Consider the following 18,888-nt stretch of genomic DNA (forward strand, 5'->3'; position numbering starts at 1 on the left):
TTTTCAAAGATTATGAAAATGTTTATTAAAATTAATATATATATATATAGATATATATATTGAATTTTTTTATGTGTTTTTAATAGGATCCAGATTCTGATTTTGTTTTTTTTTTATTTTTTAATACACAAAAGTATAAATTTACTATATTATACTTATTTATTATATTTTCAATTCTTAATATTATCATTAATTATGGGCATTTTATGGTATTTTGAATGTTTCATCATTCACTATCTATGGTATTTCATTAAATCCAAAGGAACATTACATAACCACTAGATGTGGTGTTGTTGACAAATTGCCACCTTCAACTAGTGAGCTATCTGGTGCCTCAATGACAAGGGTTCAAAACCCATTGGAAACACTTTGTGGCCAGAGGCAAGGGGAACCTTGAGCGGGAATTATCCCACAATGGGTTTCATGTTCCCCCAATAGGTCTGGCGAGGGGCTTGAGCGTTTGGTGGTATGATACGATAACTTGTGATATTGTTGCTTTATTCGAAAATTTGATTGATTGTTGGCTGCAGACTCCTCTTAATGGCACTCGTGTCCGTACCTCTTGGATTTATGGAAATCCATACAGAGACAAGAAAGAAGACTTTTGGCATGGTCTGGAAGCATCCTTGCTACTGATGCTCCTTGGTTCTGCGGCGGAGACTTAAACGAAATCATGTGGCGGCTCAGAGTTGTCTCGCTCGAGGCCCAAAGAAAATTAATCCGGTAACGTTTTCAGAGAATGTTTTCAGAGAATATTATCAGAGAATGAAAACAAAAAAAGCAATTTGCATTTTCAGGAAATGAAAATGCGTCTGGTAGTACACTTTGAAATAATAATATGTGAGTTATTTTTAGGAAAAAGTTTTCCATGACAATAAAAACCTGTTGCATCTACCCAAGTGCAAGTAGTAATAATCTTGGAAGTCCAAGTATCGTATCCTCAAGGAGCAGGTAGGCAAGTATCTGCACACAAAGAAATAATTAAACGTACCACAATAAAAGTAACAAGCAAAATGGAAAAGTAATTTAATTTGATTGTTGTGAAAAATTGAGTTTAAAAATGAAATATCAATAATGGAAATGCTAAGGCATCAAGGTTCAATTCTTTAAACTAAATATGTTTCATGCTCTTTAATCCAAATTATAACTCGATTAAAATCATCATTGAGAAACTTTAACCGGAAGATAAAAAAATTAAAACCAATTTAATTTTTCAATGTAATCTTTTATTAATGATTGTTCAGAAAATGGAGTTGCTTAATATCGACTCTTTTAATTTAAAAGCATGCCAAGTCAATTCTTAACAATGAGAAAAATATAATTGAACTCATGAAAAGATAATATCACTTAACATCAATCAAAATAAAAGGATATAAAAATATTGAACAACCAAAAATAAAAGAATTTAGCAATTCATACCGTATATTGGATTAAAGAACAATTCACAAACTTACTCAAAGAACATTCCCTTTAGCCCTAGCAACTCATTACAAAGGAAAACATAAACTAAATGGATAAAGAAATCTGTCGTACGGATGCCCTTGCCAAATAAGTTGATGGGTGATTTATAGTAGTCAATGAGACGAGTGGGAAGTTAATACAATTGTGGTGGGTGATGAAGGGTTTAATTGAGGGATTAATTGAATTAAACATGTGTTGATGGTGAAGAGTAAGTGGAAAAGAAATAACGGTAAGATAAGTAGGCGTTAAATGGCTATGAATAACATAAAATAGGCTCTTTAGCTTCAACAGTTTTGTCTTCTCTTCTCCCTCTTTACTTCTCTTTATAATCACAATAATCCCACAATTAATTCTTCAATTAAATCTGCCAGCAATTTTCTTCACACCTAGCTTGAACTTGAACAAATGTATGGCTTCATCTTTTGGCTTTCCAACTTCCTACAGAAGATAAATTCACCTAATAAATTCACCAAATTAATATAGAAAATTCATAAATCCAGTTGGTGAGAATAAAATGTAACAAGAAGTGAAATTATATTCATTAAGCCAAAATTATATCATAAAGTCTCCAAAATAATAGTAAAAAGATGTAATTTGAGACTCATCAAAACCTCAACAAATTTACAAAGATGCTTTGATCTCTCAGAATTGTTAGAATAGCTCTTGGATGATTCATAATCAAGCAGAATAGGTACTGTAGTACAACTCCAGGTTAGCAATCATCAATCCAGCCACTTCCATCCCGTCCAAGAGATCTTAATTCTGCCCATCTAAGAAGTCTCTCCATGGCTAAAATAGATTAAATCTTTGCCAATCTCAACATTGCTATTGATTTCCAACTGAACCTCATCAATTGAAGGTGCTGGCGTTTGAATCCAACAGATACATCGATCTAGCCCTGAATCACGAGCAACAATCCAAGCAGAAATCGAAGCCTAATGTTCTGTTGTCCTTTTTAGACGTGGCAGTTCCTTTTTTGTTTTAAATTATGTAATTGGCAATTCTCTTTAAAACAATTTGATTTATTTTCAATATTTATTTTGGCCAGAACTACTAGTTTTTACTGTCAGAATTATGAAGTCCTCACAAGTCTGAGGCAAGAAAAGAACTTACTTAGGGAGATATTCCTCACCCAAATTCACAATCACTTGTTTAAAGTCAGTAACTTGGGACGCAAGTTATCTATTTTTCATAAGTTTGTCAAGGTTTTGATTGCTAACAGTAGCATGCTCACCCACAAAAGAAAGTTGACTTGTTGACCACAAATGGTTTTCAAGCCAATGGGGAAATTTACCCTATCATCATAGGAACTAAATCAAAACGGGTGAACAATTTGTTCTAAATCAATATCTTTCATTTGTAGGAAAAATATGAGCATACATTCATTGGTTATCAATTTTAAGTTCGCAAGTGTTATAATTAAGTTTTAAGATCCTGCTTTGTCATAGTTTGTACTAGCAAATGTGCCCGCGCGATGCTGCGGGTTTTAAAACCATGTGAATTGTATACAAAATCGTGAAAAAAAAAATGAAAGATGGTACTATTTATAGACATTGAGATCTAAATAGCGGCATCACGCTTTATTTGGCAAGTTTATGTTACAAAAAATAGACTAATGACATGTTTTATATGCTGCTTGTCATGTTAAAATATTGACCATATTTTAATAAATCAAGCAGCAATCAAAACATCAAAATAGCATCAAAATATCAGCAGTTTTAGAATGTTGATTGTTCAAAAGAGTTTGGACCGGTCTTTATATATATATGCTACTGGGTGATGGAAGGATTTTCCAAACCTCTTTGCTAGTCCAAATGCAGAACCCTACTTTGTTTTTTCTTGTAGCACCTCTTCAAAAGATTAATAGAAAACTGACCTGTTGCCTAGCAACAATGAGAAGAGCTATCAAGCAGTCCAAAAAGCAGTTACACAGCACCTATAGAAAAATGCAAAAACCAAAAAATGAAATAAAGCAATAATCAAAAGAGCGAAAAATAAAAACACATAGATTCTGTTTGTGGTAATGATCTAAAAGCACATGATTTACAATAAACAATGATTTTCAAAAGGAAATGAAGAAAAAAAGGAGCTACTATATAGATAACAACAGGAACACATTTACAATCCAATATTCTGAAGTAAAATAAAGAGAAATAATGCAAAGCAAACACATGACTGAATTCTGACATATTGGGGCATATATATAAGCTGCGAGCTAGCACGTGCTACTCCATCCTTTATAAGACTTCTTGTCCTAGTAAGACACTGTCCCAAGCAGACAAAACATAGAAACAACCCAAAAAGGCCAAAAGAAAGAAAAAGAAAAGAAGGGTCATCAACAGTTACTCATTTATCAACAGAGATTGCAAAAAATAAAACTTGTTCTCTATTTTTCCTAAGCAAATTAGTTGAAAATAAAATATCATAAGCAAGATTGGTCTCTAGGCATTTCAATTATCATCACATCTTATACTTCGGATTCAAGCATGGTATAAACAGTAACTGAGAACAAAAATAAAATTTTTATTGATACTTAACTGATGAGATATTCTTAGCATACATTAAACCTAACTATTTTGATACACCAATAGACTTGAAAATCAAATATGAAAAGCAAAACCGAAACAATACATGGGAATTTCAACATAGAAACGTACCTCTTAATTAACAAAACCAAAAACAACCACCAACAGCTCTATCTAAAGCAGCAGAACACCACCTACAAAACATCAAAAACATTAAAGGTTCTTGTCCTCTAGTATGCGCTGAAATTAAAATCCCACAAATACACATTTAAAAGTGTGCATTAAACTATGTTAAAGGTTGGAGAAAGAGAATCAAATCCACTTCTACATTTAATTTTTAATTTTTCAATCTATACTCTATACACACAGAACTTAATAATTAGAAATTAGAGTACAGAATCAGAAGTTGGGGCTGCCCATGGGTCCAGCTGTACTCTTTTGGGTTAGAGAGAGAGAAAAGATTGTAAATAAGTCTTTTACAGAGAGAGAGAGAGAGAGAGAGAGAGAGAGAGAGAGAGATGTAGCCTCAGGTTTTGTTGATCAACCTCATGTATTAAAAATCAATTCCTTGCTTGGAGAACAAAAGTTTTATATTTAAAACAAAATATGACAAAAAGACTCCAAACAATCCAAATCTAAAGTAAAATCATCAACCAGTTCAATCAAAGGCTGAGATAGCTAGAATACCTCAGTTGCAATGAATCAAAACGGAAAACATAGAAAATAAACTCTGCAAGCAACAAAATCCCAGAATGCCCTTTTGAATTTGGATTTCTGGACAGAGAGAGAGAGAGAGTGGGAAAACAACAAAATCCCATACACTTTTCCTCTTTTCTCTCCTTTTAAGACTCAAATTGAACTGTGTTGCTTTATCTGTTTTTGCTGCATCAGAGATTCTCTCCACCTCTTTCAAGTCAAAGAAGTGAGAGAATAAAAAAAATTTACATAAAAAAAAAAGGGAGTTTCACTAAAACACCCAAACTAGGGGCTGAAATTATAAAAAAACCCAACACCCAAAACACTTTATAAACACACCCAAAACCCATCATTACACACACTCAAAACCCATTTACAATTGTTGATTTTGGGTGTGTTTCTATGTTTAAATAGTGTTTGGGTGTTTTTATAAATACATGTCTAGGATTGGGTTTATTTATAAATTTGTAAAAAAAAAAATGGTATGAAATGAGAGATGGAAGGAAAGGAGGAACTACAGCTCATGGCATATATTCCCCCAACATAACCCCACTTATGTTTCCAGATATGGAGTGAGAACACAGGACAGGCCAACTACTCCAAATTATAAAGAGAGCTCTATAGCTGCCACAGATTGGATCAAAGCTTTTAAGGCTCCTAACCAACATTTATGTTGCCTTCTTCTCTCTCTCATCCACAATACAAAAATGGGTCTGCTGCAGAATATGCAAAATCAGAATATGAATTTGGTTTTGTCCACTGATGCAAAGCCCGGGCTAAAATGGACTGCAGAACTTCATCAAAGATTTGTTGAAGCAGTCAATCAGCTTGGTGGGGCAGACAGTTGAGTATATAAGCGTGATTGATATTCTTCTTCAAATCCCTTTTTAGTTTCTTTCTATTTCTATACAAAGTTCTAATGTCTTTGTTTCACATATGGGCAGAGGCCACACCAAAGAGTTTGATGAGGGTGATGGGAATTCATGGACTCAGTCTGTACCACCTAAAGAACCACTTACAGGCATTTTTCTCCCTTTTCTTGGTTAATCACATCCAGTCTTTTTTCAGACTATTATGGAAAAGCATAACTGTAAAACTGTTTTGTTTTCTTGTGCAGAAATACAGGCTAGGGAAAAGCCACCAGTCAGAAAACTGCACTGACATTAAGCAAGAAGGTGACTCCAATGCTTCAGTAGATTATAAAAACTATAAAGGATCATCATCTTTACTCTTTTTTTTCTTCTTAATCTTCTTGAAATCTTAATATTTGAAATGTTTGTCTGATAATGCCCTACACTAAATGCAGGTCTTAAATTATATCTTACATGCCGTTCATAGTTATACAGAATATCTTTATCTTGGTTCATCAAATCTCTCTCTCCCCCAAATTTGTCTAATTTATCTCTCTACTGGGGGCAATTCTTTTGAGCATAAATCAAACAAAACCCAAAACAATTATTATAAAAATAAAAAATAAAAAAAATCACTATCAATCAACAAAAACGATTAAAAAGGAAGATAAAAAGAGAAACCAAATAATAAATACAACCAACAATTGAAATATTCATCAATTTTAATCTTTTTTATTTTATTTTATTTATAAACCTGCCTAAGCAATCAAAAGTCACCCTAAACCAAAATATTTGACGAAATTCTATTAAAAGAAAAAAAAAACTGAAATTAAAGAGAGGGAGAGAGAACATTGTATACCGTAACTTCTGTACGCATACACTGGCTCTGTCCCACAACATCAGCGAGGGCAATGGCAAGCCTTTATTCATGCACAAACAGTCCCCAGCCATTACCAATTCAAAAGCATGATCAATTCCACCACAGGGGAGAAATACAATCAAAATTAATAAAAGGGAAAGAAATTGAAATACAGTGGAGGCGATTAAAAGATGCAAACCTTGTTTCTATTTCAAAGTCCACGAATAGATGTAGTTGCACCATTTTGTTATAGTCCTGCAATGCACAGTCATCAGCTACACCCAAGCAACTCTGCGTGCCAATTCAAATCCACCATGAACCAATCCATAAGCTCAAACATAGAACCCAATCATATGATAAACCACAAAACAAAAGGCTTAATTTTGGTCCAAATGGTTCTTACCTGAAATGCTTTGGTGAGGTTGCAAAATCACCTTTTTCCTCATGCTCAAACCCTTCAACAACCAAAAAACAATGAAAGGAAAGTTTCATTGTAATTCCAAGCACATGCAAGAAAGAAAAAAGGCACCAAATTTTCAATCCGGCATAATTATAGAACAAAGACTCAAACTTTTGCCTTTATGTCCTTGAGTTTCCACAGAAACCCAAGTGATTTCAATAAAAAGTACTAATGTTATTAAGTGGGTGACCTCAAATGCTCTTATAAGCATAATTATTGAACTCCTACCCACAAAACAACAGTGAAATGTTTAAAAAGATGAAATTTTCTATTTTTTTCTTGCATTTTCTTAGCAAACAAATAGAGGGTAAGTAGGTTTCTACATATTTTATAGAGTGCTAAATCAGATTTTTTGTTTGAATGATCTTATATTGAACCAACCATCTTTACCTTCCAGCTGAGAGACTGGTCGATTTGTTCAGAATATCAACTCCCAATCATATTTCCTTTTAGATGCATACAGATATTAAGCTCCTAGGGTTCATTATCCACATGCTCAAGTAGAGAGAGAGAGATAGAGAGAGAGAGATGTTGCCTACTTAATAATTTTTTGTTTGAAATCCTCGGAGAGACCGCTGGTCCCAGACGATTGATCATGTCATCGTCGGATGCTGTCGTTGAATCAACGGGTGAGGCATCAGAACCGTCGGTCGAAAGACTACCTACAAAACATCAAAAGAAGACGCGATTAAAAAAGAAGAAGAGTAAAAGAAAGACATATCTGAAAAATTGAAGAAGGAAACACAACAAATACCAGCACAGGCACAAACGAAGGAAAGAGGAAGAAGACGATATTCGCACCATAGCAGCCACAAACGAAATAAACGGCCGCAAGAAAGCCAGATCAAGCTTCAACAGTGAAGCTCTCATGGGAGAAAGAGCCAATCAAAAAATATCTCCCATCCCCCAACAATTCCAACGAAAGGCAAAACCAAATGGTTGGACTTCTCTAATCATAGAGTTTTCCCTCCCTCTGCTACGCCAACGAAGTCGAGCAACTGATTGGGAACTTCAGTTCCCACGAAGAGAAAAGAACAGGGCTCTCACTCAGCGACTCCAACGAAGAAAAGAAAACAGGGCTGGAGGGCATAACAGCCAATCCACTGTTCATAAGTCAGCTCAAGGAAGCAAACCATCACTTAAGTGGGGGCAAAACCGTCACTTCACTATTCTTGAGCTACAGTCTAGGAACAGTGAATTCCTGAACCCAGTTTTAGTATATATATAATTTTGGACTCTTGACTTTCAGGGTTACGCCATGATAAGGAACAATTACTTAGTTTGTAAGTTATGGTCCATGGACTATGACCTTGTGAAATTCCTTATTCATTTAACTTCTTAGCCCTTTTGTAGTTCTCGAAAAAGATTTGATGAGAAATTTTTTCATGTCTTTTTTCAAGGGATGAAAAATATAAGATTTTTTTTCCCATGTTTGATAATGCTGGGAAAGTAGCCAAGAAATACCACTTTTATTTCATTTCCCATATTTGGTTTGCATAGGAATGTAAAACACACTTTGTCTAATTTTCCAATTATATCCATATAATTTCACAAGTGTCAATTTGTGGCTAAGCCATATTAGTAGGTAAGGAGGAGTTCCTCCTTATGGACAAGGAGGGAAGCATTATCCTTTCCGATGTGCTAGATAACCATTTCCGATGCCTAGACTTACCAAACATGGGAAAGCAATTGATTTCCCATCCCCGAGTCTCATTTCCCATGAACCAAACACCACTTTAGAAATATGAATTAAAGTTGTCTATCAAGATGTGGATGATCAAGTTATTATATATGTTATAGACTTCATAATGGGTGGAACTCTATAAGATATTTTCATCTATAAAAGGCTGGGTTCATGCTCTCACATAAGGCTGCTCATAAAGTTTAGCTCCATTAAGAAATGCTGCTAATAAAGTTTAGCTCCATTAAGAAATGTATAGGGTAAAAGATGCCACATGTTAGTTGAATCGGTCTAGATTTTGTGTAATCTCAAGTGATCTTGGGTTCAAGCTCCCATAGTATGTGAGTTTCCTCATCCCCTTTCAAACTTTGAAAAAAAAAAAAAGGGAGCTTCACTAATATACCCAAAATAGGAGCTGAAATTATAAAAAAAATCCCACATGAAATGCACTTTAGAAACACACCCAAAATTCATTTATCACATAAAAAATGAGTGTTAAAGTTCCTATAAATTACATGATTGTCATTGATAAACTTAAAACAAGTCAAATACAAAAAACTTTTAAAAAACCCAAAATAAGTCCAACAAGCCTGAAGTACATTGTTAATATCATATTATAGAAGTACATTGTTAATATCATCTCATAGAAGTACATTGTTATTACCATGTCATAGAATTACATTGTTAATACCATATCATAGAATTACATTGTTAATACCATTTCTTACAAAAAAAATCCAAAAAAAAAAAGAATCCAAAATAGCCCAACAAGACATCCGATATCCTTTGCAGAAACCACCTCAAATTGTCCATAATTTCACCAAAAACAATTGCAAAAGCAAAAAGAAATACATCTACAAAAAAAAAAAAAGTACACTGTTAATACTATGTCATAGAACTATCTCCCTAATAAAAATCACATTATGCATATCATAAACTTCAAGTGCACAACTATATATAGAGCAAAATATAGAGCAATGCTTTGTTACTGAAAATCTATTAATACTATGTCATAAAAGTACATTGTTAATATTATGTTATAGAAATCAACTCAATTGCATGGTATGAACAATATAACAACTGTTCATACCACTTGCTGGAAGTTAACGACTACATCATTTTATTTGCATAATAGGTACGATAAAAGTGTACAACTCCATACCACTCAAAATCAATACTCAACAATGATAAAAATACAGAGAATGACTCCATCTCAACAATAATTGCAGGTCTTGACATTCAGAATTTTTGGTACTCATGATGCATCATAGCCAAATGTGGCCATTGACAGTCATGAGATGAGAATTATCATGTTGAAAGCATTTGGTCTAATAAGAGCCCATGACATAGAATTTATCAGTATCCAGCCCCTTGTACCCTCATGCATGGTGGAATAGTAAAAAAGGAGGAGAGAAAGAGAGAATAATTCAAAGATAAAGATGGCTTTGGCTGCACTGTGGGCAACCCCCATTTGCAAATCCATGGGGATTGAAAGACTTTCTTTCTGTTTGGGATTCGAGGATGAAAGAATAAAAAACTTTTACCTCCATAATGCATATGACTTATGAACAGTGAGGAGAATACGACTAGTCTTCTGATATATATATGCATATAGGATTGGACTTGCTGAGGTATCTTGATATATGACTCAGTTCAGTGGATTGGGATATTCAGGTTTCAGTAAATCTATCAAGGTTGAATTTGGTGGTACATAATCTTCTGAATACAACCGACTTAATGTCGAATTTAAGACACGTTTCATGATCTAGTTTAGTTTTATCTATTCTGCAGTGAACCAGTCCTAAATAATCTGCAGATATCATCACTGGATAGCATCATGCATGAGATAGGCTTTATGTGAAAGTCTAATAATACTAACGAAACCTTTGTTGAAGAATAATGACGTGCCAAAAGATGGACGGAAGGCAAATATTCCAAAGGCAACTACAACACAAAGAACAAAATCTAATTTCGAGAATCTACTTCCATTTTTGTTCTCTTTACTCCTTTTTTTTCCTTTTTTGGGACAACTTGTGCAGGACAGGTACAAATGTACGTGTTCTAGTTCTGTGGCTGCAACTAAATAGCTGAATGCAAGGCAGGGAGTGAAACGACAACGTTTTCACGCTCTCAAAAGCTAAAATTGATATCAAATAACTATACTATCAGCAATAGCATGAGGAGAGGATCGAAATCCATACTTGGATCGGCAACAACGGCCGCCGGAATAGTCGAAAAAGGTGTCGAAAAACTCGAAACCCTCGAAGGTTCTTGGAGCTCGCGACGGGCGAAATGAGGCTGGGCTCAAGCATGGTTTGCTGGCCTCCTCTAGTCATTTTCCGACCAGTCACGCATCTAGCCGTGGCCGGAGCACCAAGATCGTCGGCCAAAACTGGCCGACCTGGTTTTTGAAAGGAGAGAGACAAGAGAGAGAGAGAGTGCCCAGAATTTTTCAAAAAAACTAATTTAATACTAAAAGGATAATAAAGGTATTTGATTTAACTAATTAAACTAAAAAATTGTAACAACTGTTAGTTTTGGGTTTTTTTTTTGGTGTGTTTATATACATTGAATGGTATTGGGTTTCTGTATAGAACCATGTCTAGGAATAAGTATTTAACTAATTTTCTATAAAAAAAAAAAAAGCCATTCCATTTTCCTTGATTCATAGGTACTATTGTTTGTTACAAATACATGGGTATAATGTCTTAGGGAGCTGGTCGGCAGTATAAACATTGTACAAATAACAGTATTGTTGAAAAATACAAGACCTTTCACTTTTTTTTTTTGGGGTCTGAAAGCCCTTTACTTAGGAAGTGGGCTTTTGAACACTACCCGCGCAGCCCATTAGAAAATCACAATGAAAAATTATTGTGTGTCCATTTCTAGCCGCCATTCCCCCTTCTTGAGTTCCCTCTTTCCCCTTCTTCTTCTTCTTCTTCTTCTTCTTATTCGGTTCTCTCATAGTCAAATAGTCACTCCTACAGTCCCACTGTTCCAAGGAGGCTTCTTCCAAGCCGATTAAAAAAAAAGGAAAAAGCTTTTTCCTCTTTCTTCTTTCACAGTAATTCATTCAGCCATGGACTTGGAATCGAATTACGAAATCGCCCCCACGGCCGAGTTCATTCAGAGCAACAAGTTCACCAGAGTCGCTTTACAGGTACGAGTTCTTCAATCTTCCTGTTGCGTCTTGTTTTCCTCTCAATTTTATTTTTCTTTTGTTTGCTTTTTTTTTTCCCTGGGAAACCAAACATCGACTTGAATTGTATTGAATTGAATGTCGTCTCAGTTCCCTGACGAACTTCTGAAGGACGCGGTGAGAGTTGTGAGTGCGCTAAGGGCCAAGCTTCGCACACTGAGGGAATCCAACGCCGAGCAAAACGACGATGCCCCGGAAGTGGGCTTGTTCGTGATGGCGGACACGGCCTACGGTAGTTGCTGTGTGGACGAGGTGGGAGCATCGCACGTGGATGCTGATGCTGTTGTTCATTACGGCCACACGTGCCTCAGCCCGTGAGTGCTCTGTACTGGAAGTAATTTATGGTTGAAGTCTGGTTTGAGTTTTATTGTGTATGTTGTTGAAGGCTCATTCTCTTAGTTGGGTTTTGTTGGCAGGACCTCGACGCTTCCAGCATTCTTTGTTTTTGGGAAGACTCCAATTAGTGTGCCTGATTGTGTGAAGAATCTATCGCATTATGCTTTTCCAAATGGGAGGCGGGTTTTGGTATGATCTTTGTTCACTTTTCACTTCTAGATTCATTAGGATTTGATTAAATGGGCAGTTTTTAAATGTTTTGGCTGATACTGAGTCATCATTCTAGTTAGATCATCAAGTGCTAGAAATCATGGCTGTAATCAAAGAAAGAAGAGATTATGGATATGGAAGTTAAAACAATAGATGATATGCAACTTAAATGATATTCTTACTTGATTTGAAGATCAATTATTCTGAGGAGTAGGATATTGAGGATGAATTTGTAGCCCATAATTTCTTCTTTTCTTCTGTTGAATTTAAATTTGGTAAATTTTTTATTTTTATTTTTATTTCGAAGGAGGGAAAAGAAAAGAACGGAGATGAAAACAGATGAATTCTAGTTGTATCCCATTGCATGAGTAATGAGTTAATTTTTGGCTCAAGGTGACAAAATGGTATTAAACTTGTAGCCCTTCTACCCATCAGCTTACCACTTGATCGAGTCAGTGTTCAGCGTTGTTCATTCAGCATGAGAGAAAGATTGTCTCCTGCAGCAACCTCATCGTCCTTCTACCCATCAGTTTTTTCTCTCTCTCAATCTTCTTTCTCCTTTATACTCTGCATTATTCTACCCATCATTCAGTTATTTAATATTGAAATGTAGATTATCGTCTATGCACATAATTTTCTATAAGAGACCAAGTACATTTTATTTTTTGATTAGTTTACCAAATCTGACTTTCTATCCATATGTAGGTCCTTTTTGGGCTGGATTATGCACATTCAATACAGAATATCAGAGAAAAATTTGCAGAAGTATGCGGGGCTGAATCCAAACCAGAAGTTCAATATGCTAATGTTATTTGCTCAGTTATGAATCCATCAAAAGGTCGTAAAGTCTCAAATAAGGTCCAGGGAACATCTGGCAGCCTCACTGATAATAATAGTTTTGGGACAGTATCTGCTAATACGTATAGCATTGGAGGCTTGGTCTGGAAATTGCCTGAGGGACACAAGATGGACGATTACTTACTTTTCTGGATTGGTTCTAATAACTCTGCCTTTGCAAATATTGTTTTGACATATAATGGCTGTGAAATAGGTACATAAACTACTTTCCTTTGTTTGTTTTGGTCTTGAGGTTTCAGCTTTCTTCTGTTTTTCTCTTGTGGATTCCTTATCCACTTGCTTGTTTCTTTGAATTTATAAAGTTTCTATTGAAAAAAAAAGGTGTATAAACCACTACTTTCTTTTGTTGTACATTTTGTTTGAGTATGTATACATGCATGTGCGAGTGCATCTCATATTCTGTTTTCTTGTGTCCTCAAACAATTTTTTTTTTTCTGATGAGTTGTGCTGTTTCAGATACATCATATAGTCCCATACATCATGTATCATACATGTGGTGGTTCTTGGACTTTCGTTTTCTTTTTTCTATATATTGGTGGATTTCAATTTTGCACAAATAAAGAGGAATATTTTTCTCTATACATTTATCATGATGGATGCATCATATCTGTAGTGCACACACATTTGATATTTTCCATTTAGGCAAATAGCTGTTTGCGTTCCCCTTTCTCCTTTTCTGACCGAGGCAATCAAAGTGTCTAGGACTCTAGCCACTCATGTACCATGTCTTCGAAAAGTAAATACTCAACACACACACACACACACACACATATATATACAGATTATCTTCTATGCGGACGTCCTGGACATTATTAATGTGCAGACGCCATATATTTTTTACTACCCCTCTCTGCTTTCCTCCTTGTTTACAATGGAGTCCGAGCGGTAATAACGTGCCGACGTCCGGATGAGAGAAGAATTTCAGTTTTCTCATCTTATTATATGCTGCCAAATCAGCCACTACGCTGCTATATAAAAATATCCAGTCGGTGCTGTAGAAGTATGCATCTTCACATCACTTTTTACAATGAAACACACCTGCATACATTGGAGTCCGCATGCTAAACAATCTGGTCGTCCGGATAAGAGAAAAATCCTATATTATATGTATCCCAAAGTAACCAATTCCCCACAAGTCCTGTTCGCAAAGTAGGATGAAGTCTTTTTACTTGGTAAATGAACTCAGGCCACTTACGGTTCTCCCTTAGTTTGTCCAATATTTGACAGAAGGAACTCAGGGAATAATATGAAAATATGATAATTGGTCCTGTCATTTTTGTTTTCTTGGTTACGAATAGAAACTTGATTAATTGTGGGAAAGAAGATAAGGAGCCAGATTAAGATTTTCAAGTTCAAAAAGTTAATTTTCTTAAAGCACCTAGTATGTGGAAATTGATATGCTATTGATTATTCAATTTTTCTTACTCAATCTTGTTTATAATTTTTGGTGGTTTTGGTTTTAGTCAGATATGATGCCTCGGAATGCAGTATGGTGACTGACTTATCTCAACAAAGAAAGATTCTTAAGCGCAGGTATTATCTCCAAAATCTTTGTACTGTTCCCTGTTTCCACTAATCTTTGCTCTAACAAGCACAATAATTGTGACATGATAGACCGTGTGTTCCTTCCACCATGTGTTTTATTCTTGTCATGCTCTTCTTTCATATGATTTATTGTGTGAGCAATCTCTCATCCAGATATTACCTAATGGAGAAAGCAAAGGATGCTAACATTGTTGGGATCTTAGTAGGAACCCTTGGTGTAGGTGAGTTCTTGTGTGGGATCCTCTAGTCTTTATTTTTTATTAATCCACTGTGTTGAAATTGAGCAATCAGTTTGAATAGTTCTTGTAATGCACAGCTTGCTATTGGAGATCATTGATTTTTGTTTTTTTTTTTTTTTTTTCACTTGAAATTAGTTTTTCAATATTGAACCATGTGTTGGTTAATTTCACACTATACCCATAGTGTTTCTGTATGTGCCGGTATTTTGTGTTTTATTTTTTCCTTTTCCATCTCAGTTCTAATCTGGTAATTCATTCTGTAATTAATCATGATAATCATGAAAAGTTTTGTTTTGTTTTGTTTTGTTTTTTTTTTTCGCATTTCAGTATGGGTACATCTTATTATGTACCATTCAAGGACTTTAAATTACTCTATCTTAAATTTCAATTACGTTGGGATCCTTTCAGAAAAAGAAAAAACGAAATTCAATTAAGGGCACTTTCTTTTACTGATGCATAACCGAGAGCCTAGAAAATTAATTAACTTTTTTGGCAATTATGATGCAGCTGGTTACCTGAATATGATTCATCAGATGAAAGTGCTGATTACAGGAGCAGGGAAAAAAGTCTATACTCTAGTTATGGGAAGACCAAACCCTGCAAAACTTGCCAACTTTCCTGAGGTCTGATACATGCAAGTAGATGTGTTCATATGGAATTTAGAGTATTTGAAGTTCTAATAAGTTAATTGTAGATTTTTATTCGTGGCAGTGTGATATTTTCATTTATGTCTCTTGTGCCCAAACTGCTCTTCTGGATAGCAAAGAATATTTAGCTCCAGTAATTACACCTTTCGAAGCCATGCTAGCTTTCAACAGGTACCGCATTAAATAAGGTCATACTTATATCGTACATTCAGTGCCATGAACTTAGGTTCCTTGTATATAGAATGGTTCCATATTTGCTCATTGTCTTATGAACTACTTGCTACTTGATATCCCTCACATGAGATGATCTGTTATTACATATTCCTAAGGTGTGGATTCAAATTAGTATACCTTAAATACACCTAAGATGTGCATTGACAAGATGAATTAATTAGCTAGTTATCATTCCTCGTTTATCCCTGACCACTGAAAGTTCAAATTCTCACCGCAGAGGATGTCAGTGGACTGGAGAATATGTAATGGAATTCCGCGATTTGATTAATTCTTCTCCAGTGGAATCAAGGAACTTTTCTGAAGAAGCACGATTTTCCTTCTTGCAAGGTGGTTATGTAGAAGATTTTGATCCGCAAGGTAGTTCTCTTATTTTTCTAATTTATGCAATTGTTATGGCATCATTGAGTGAAAAAATAGAAGACTTTCAACATATAAAGTGACTCGTGTGTCTCTGAGAAATGAAGGATACTGTATGCACCTTCTCCCTCGCCCCTCCCCTTTTTAAAAGACATTTGGATGATTAGCTTAATTTATTTTTCTTACCTTAGATTGATTTTTAGAGCAAAGAAATCTATGCTTTAAGTCCATATTTGTCTTAAGCTTCTATCCTCATTAGAAGCATGGATCAAATATTGCACTATCCACTGGCTTTTTCGTTGTGGTCTCGGTCAATTAAGGACAGGTTTATGCTGGTCCATCACAGCGCCATATAATGTGCTATTATCTGAGAAGTTGAACTTTTTTGGTGGAAATAAAAGGGTTTGTAGTTGAGCTGAGTAGTGCTATGATGGAAATTTTCTGGGTTCTATCGGTTGAAAAGAATAGTAGCATATTTGGGGGCGAGGAGGTGAATGTTTATGGGATAGGATGTGTTTCTGGGCTTCTTTGTGGGCATCTGTAGATTCGGAGTTTAAGGAGCTATATTTTCCTGCTATCTAGTCTGATTGGAAAGCATCTGTTTTGCAGTCCTATGAAATTTCTGTTGTCTTTATGTTTTCCTTTAGGATTGAGGTTATGATGCACAGGTTATGTGTAGTTTTCTTTCAGAAATGGACTCCTTGTTCACTTACGTTGTACTGTTATAATTTTTTTAATAAGAGCTATGTTTCTTATAAAAAATAAAAAAGTGAAGGGCAAAACAAAGTTTAATTGGGATTTGTTGTTCGAGACCCACGTGTAAATAATTACATTGGAAAACTGTTTATCATTTAGATATTATGAGACTAAAACTACTTTGTTTTACGAAAAAGATTGTTATAAGGGTAGACATTTCAAACTTGGATAGTTCTGAAATTGTTGTATAACCAGGGAATGGTACTGAGGAAGATAAGGAAGGAGCTCTTGCTTTAGCAAATGCGACAGAGAAGGTTCTGCAATTGCGTGATAACCCGAATTCTATAGTGAAAGGAACAGCTAAATCTGGTGCAGAGTTTTTAGCCACTCGATCCTATCAAGGTCTAGATATACATTATGACGGTTCCTTGCCAGAACCATATTTTATCGGGAGAAGTGGGAGGGCAGCAGGGTATGAAGATGAGAAGAACGGGCATGAGAAATCATGATCAAATTAGAAAAACGTGGAAAGAGTAATTATGATGAAGTGGTGCTTGAGGATGTGCCCTTAAGGAGAAGTAGATGTGTGGAAGGCAGCAGGTCTAGGCAGCCAGCCGAGAGGGGACAGGTAAATGGAAGAGCATACTCTTGATGTCTGCCTTGCAGCATGGAGCGCAGCTATTTGCCAATGATGAGACTGTGTAAGGGGAGAAACAAAAGGGGATTCTATTAGAGGCATGCCTTTTTGCCTCATCTATTTTTGCAGACATTTTTGGGTTTTTTGTTCTGTTTTCTATTGTGGTATGTAATTTAATGAAATAGTGACATGTAATGAGCAACCAAGGTCCTGTTTGATGGCGTTATTTTTTATTTTTTGGGTACTTTTCATCAAAGATATAGAAGAAAAATGAGAAGATAGCGAGAAGAGATACAATTAAATGTGTGGGAAGAAAAGACTGTATTCAGGTTGACTCATAAAATAAAAACTAAAAACAGTAATAAATAGATTATTTTTTCCGTTTGGTTCATGAGAAAGAAGGCTTGGGATTGGGAAATCAATTGCTTTGCACATAGGAAAGTACGGGGAAAGTGAAGCCTTTCTCTCTCCTTGGGTTTTGTTTTCCTCATGGGAAAATTTGGGAAAATGAGCTAATATTAAATACATATTTTTTATGACCATATTGTCCCTATTAACAATTTAAAATTATAATTTAACATGATTGCATTATTTTTTCATTTGGTTTCATATGGATATAATTGGAAAATTAAACAAATTTTGTTTTACATTTCTACAAATATGTGAAAGAAAATGAAATGGTATTTCTTGATTACTTTATCAGGATTACCAAATTTGGGAAATGAATTTTCATTTCCATCTTTTGGAAAATGACGTGGAAAATGATTTTTCCTTAAATTCGTTCCGTGAACCAAACAAGAGGTTAGGTTTTAGATTTACGACTTTTTTAAATTGAATACCTCCAAACTTTTAAACTTTATAAAAATCATTAAAAGTTTGAATTGAATACATATTCGTTCCTGGACGGCATGACTTTATCTTTTATTTATTTAAAGAACTTGGACAGCATAAGTAGGTAAATTACTAATAGCTTGATTAATTATCACCGAAACCAATTTGCACGTCCCACATGCAAGTCAAGGATAACTCAAGTCATACGCGATTGCTGACAAACACAAATCGGAAAATGAATTTCTAGGGAAGTTATTATGTGTATTTCAAACTCTATGTTTCTTTATAAATATCCAACAACAAATCTTAACCTTCATTCTCATTCTTCACTAAGCGCTTCACCAAAATGGCTTTCTACAATACAATAAAACACCTTGTAAGCGTCATTGCCCTATTCTATGTAGCTGGAGTAGTGCTAAAAAATTTGACAGCACAAAGTTGTGGCTGTGCCCCAGAGATATGTTGTAGCCAGTATGGCAACTGCGGCACCGGCGATGGTTACTGGGGCCAGGGTTATAAAGAAGGCTCTTGTACTAGCAGCGGTGGCAGCACAACTACCACACCAA

At 35.2% G+C, this 18,888-nt stretch overlaps 1 protein-coding gene and 1 long non-coding RNA gene across 6 annotated transcripts; one reads left to right on the plus strand and one right to left on the minus strand.

The window, feature by feature from the left end:
- Positions 1–229: 229 nt before the first annotated feature.
- LOC103323578 (uncharacterized) lies at positions 230–8,075 on the minus strand. Of its 5 annotated transcripts, none has more exons than XR_016124505.1 (8): positions 7,607–8,075; positions 7,392–7,514; positions 6,796–6,847; positions 6,592–6,683; positions 6,393–6,453; positions 4,119–4,180; positions 3,260–3,397; positions 230–1,899 (listed from the first exon to the last, which is right to left on the minus strand). It is a non-coding gene; the product is annotated as an uncharacterized LOC103323578 (long non-coding RNA). The 5 variants fall into 5 exon arrangements; XR_016124504.1 differs by having other exon boundaries at positions 230–1,918; XR_016124503.1 differs by having other exon boundaries at positions 3,338–3,397; positions 7,654–8,072.
- A 3,315-nt stretch (positions 8,076–11,390) lies between these two features.
- On the plus strand, positions 11,391–17,717 carry LOC103323579 (diphthamide synthesis DPH2 family protein). Its single transcript, XM_008225579.2, has 10 exons — positions 11,391–11,693; positions 11,823–12,046; positions 12,149–12,257; positions 12,984–13,329; positions 14,600–14,669; positions 14,835–14,902; positions 15,428–15,543; positions 15,632–15,738; positions 16,019–16,158; positions 17,110–17,717. The coding sequence occupies exons 1-10, from the start codon at positions 11,613–11,615 to the stop codon at positions 17,361–17,363; spliced, it is 1,515 nt and encodes a 504-aa protein (XP_008223801.1). The 5' UTR covers positions 11,391–11,612; the 3' UTR covers positions 17,364–17,717.
- The last annotated feature ends 1,171 nt before the right edge of the window (positions 17,718–18,888 follow it).

Source organism: Prunus mume, linkage group LG2, assembly GCF_029339155.1.
Source record: "Prunus mume cultivar Tortuosa linkage group LG2, ASM2933915v1, whole genome shotgun sequence".
Lineage (NCBI taxonomy): Eukaryota > Viridiplantae > Streptophyta > Magnoliopsida > Rosales > Rosaceae > Prunus > Prunus mume.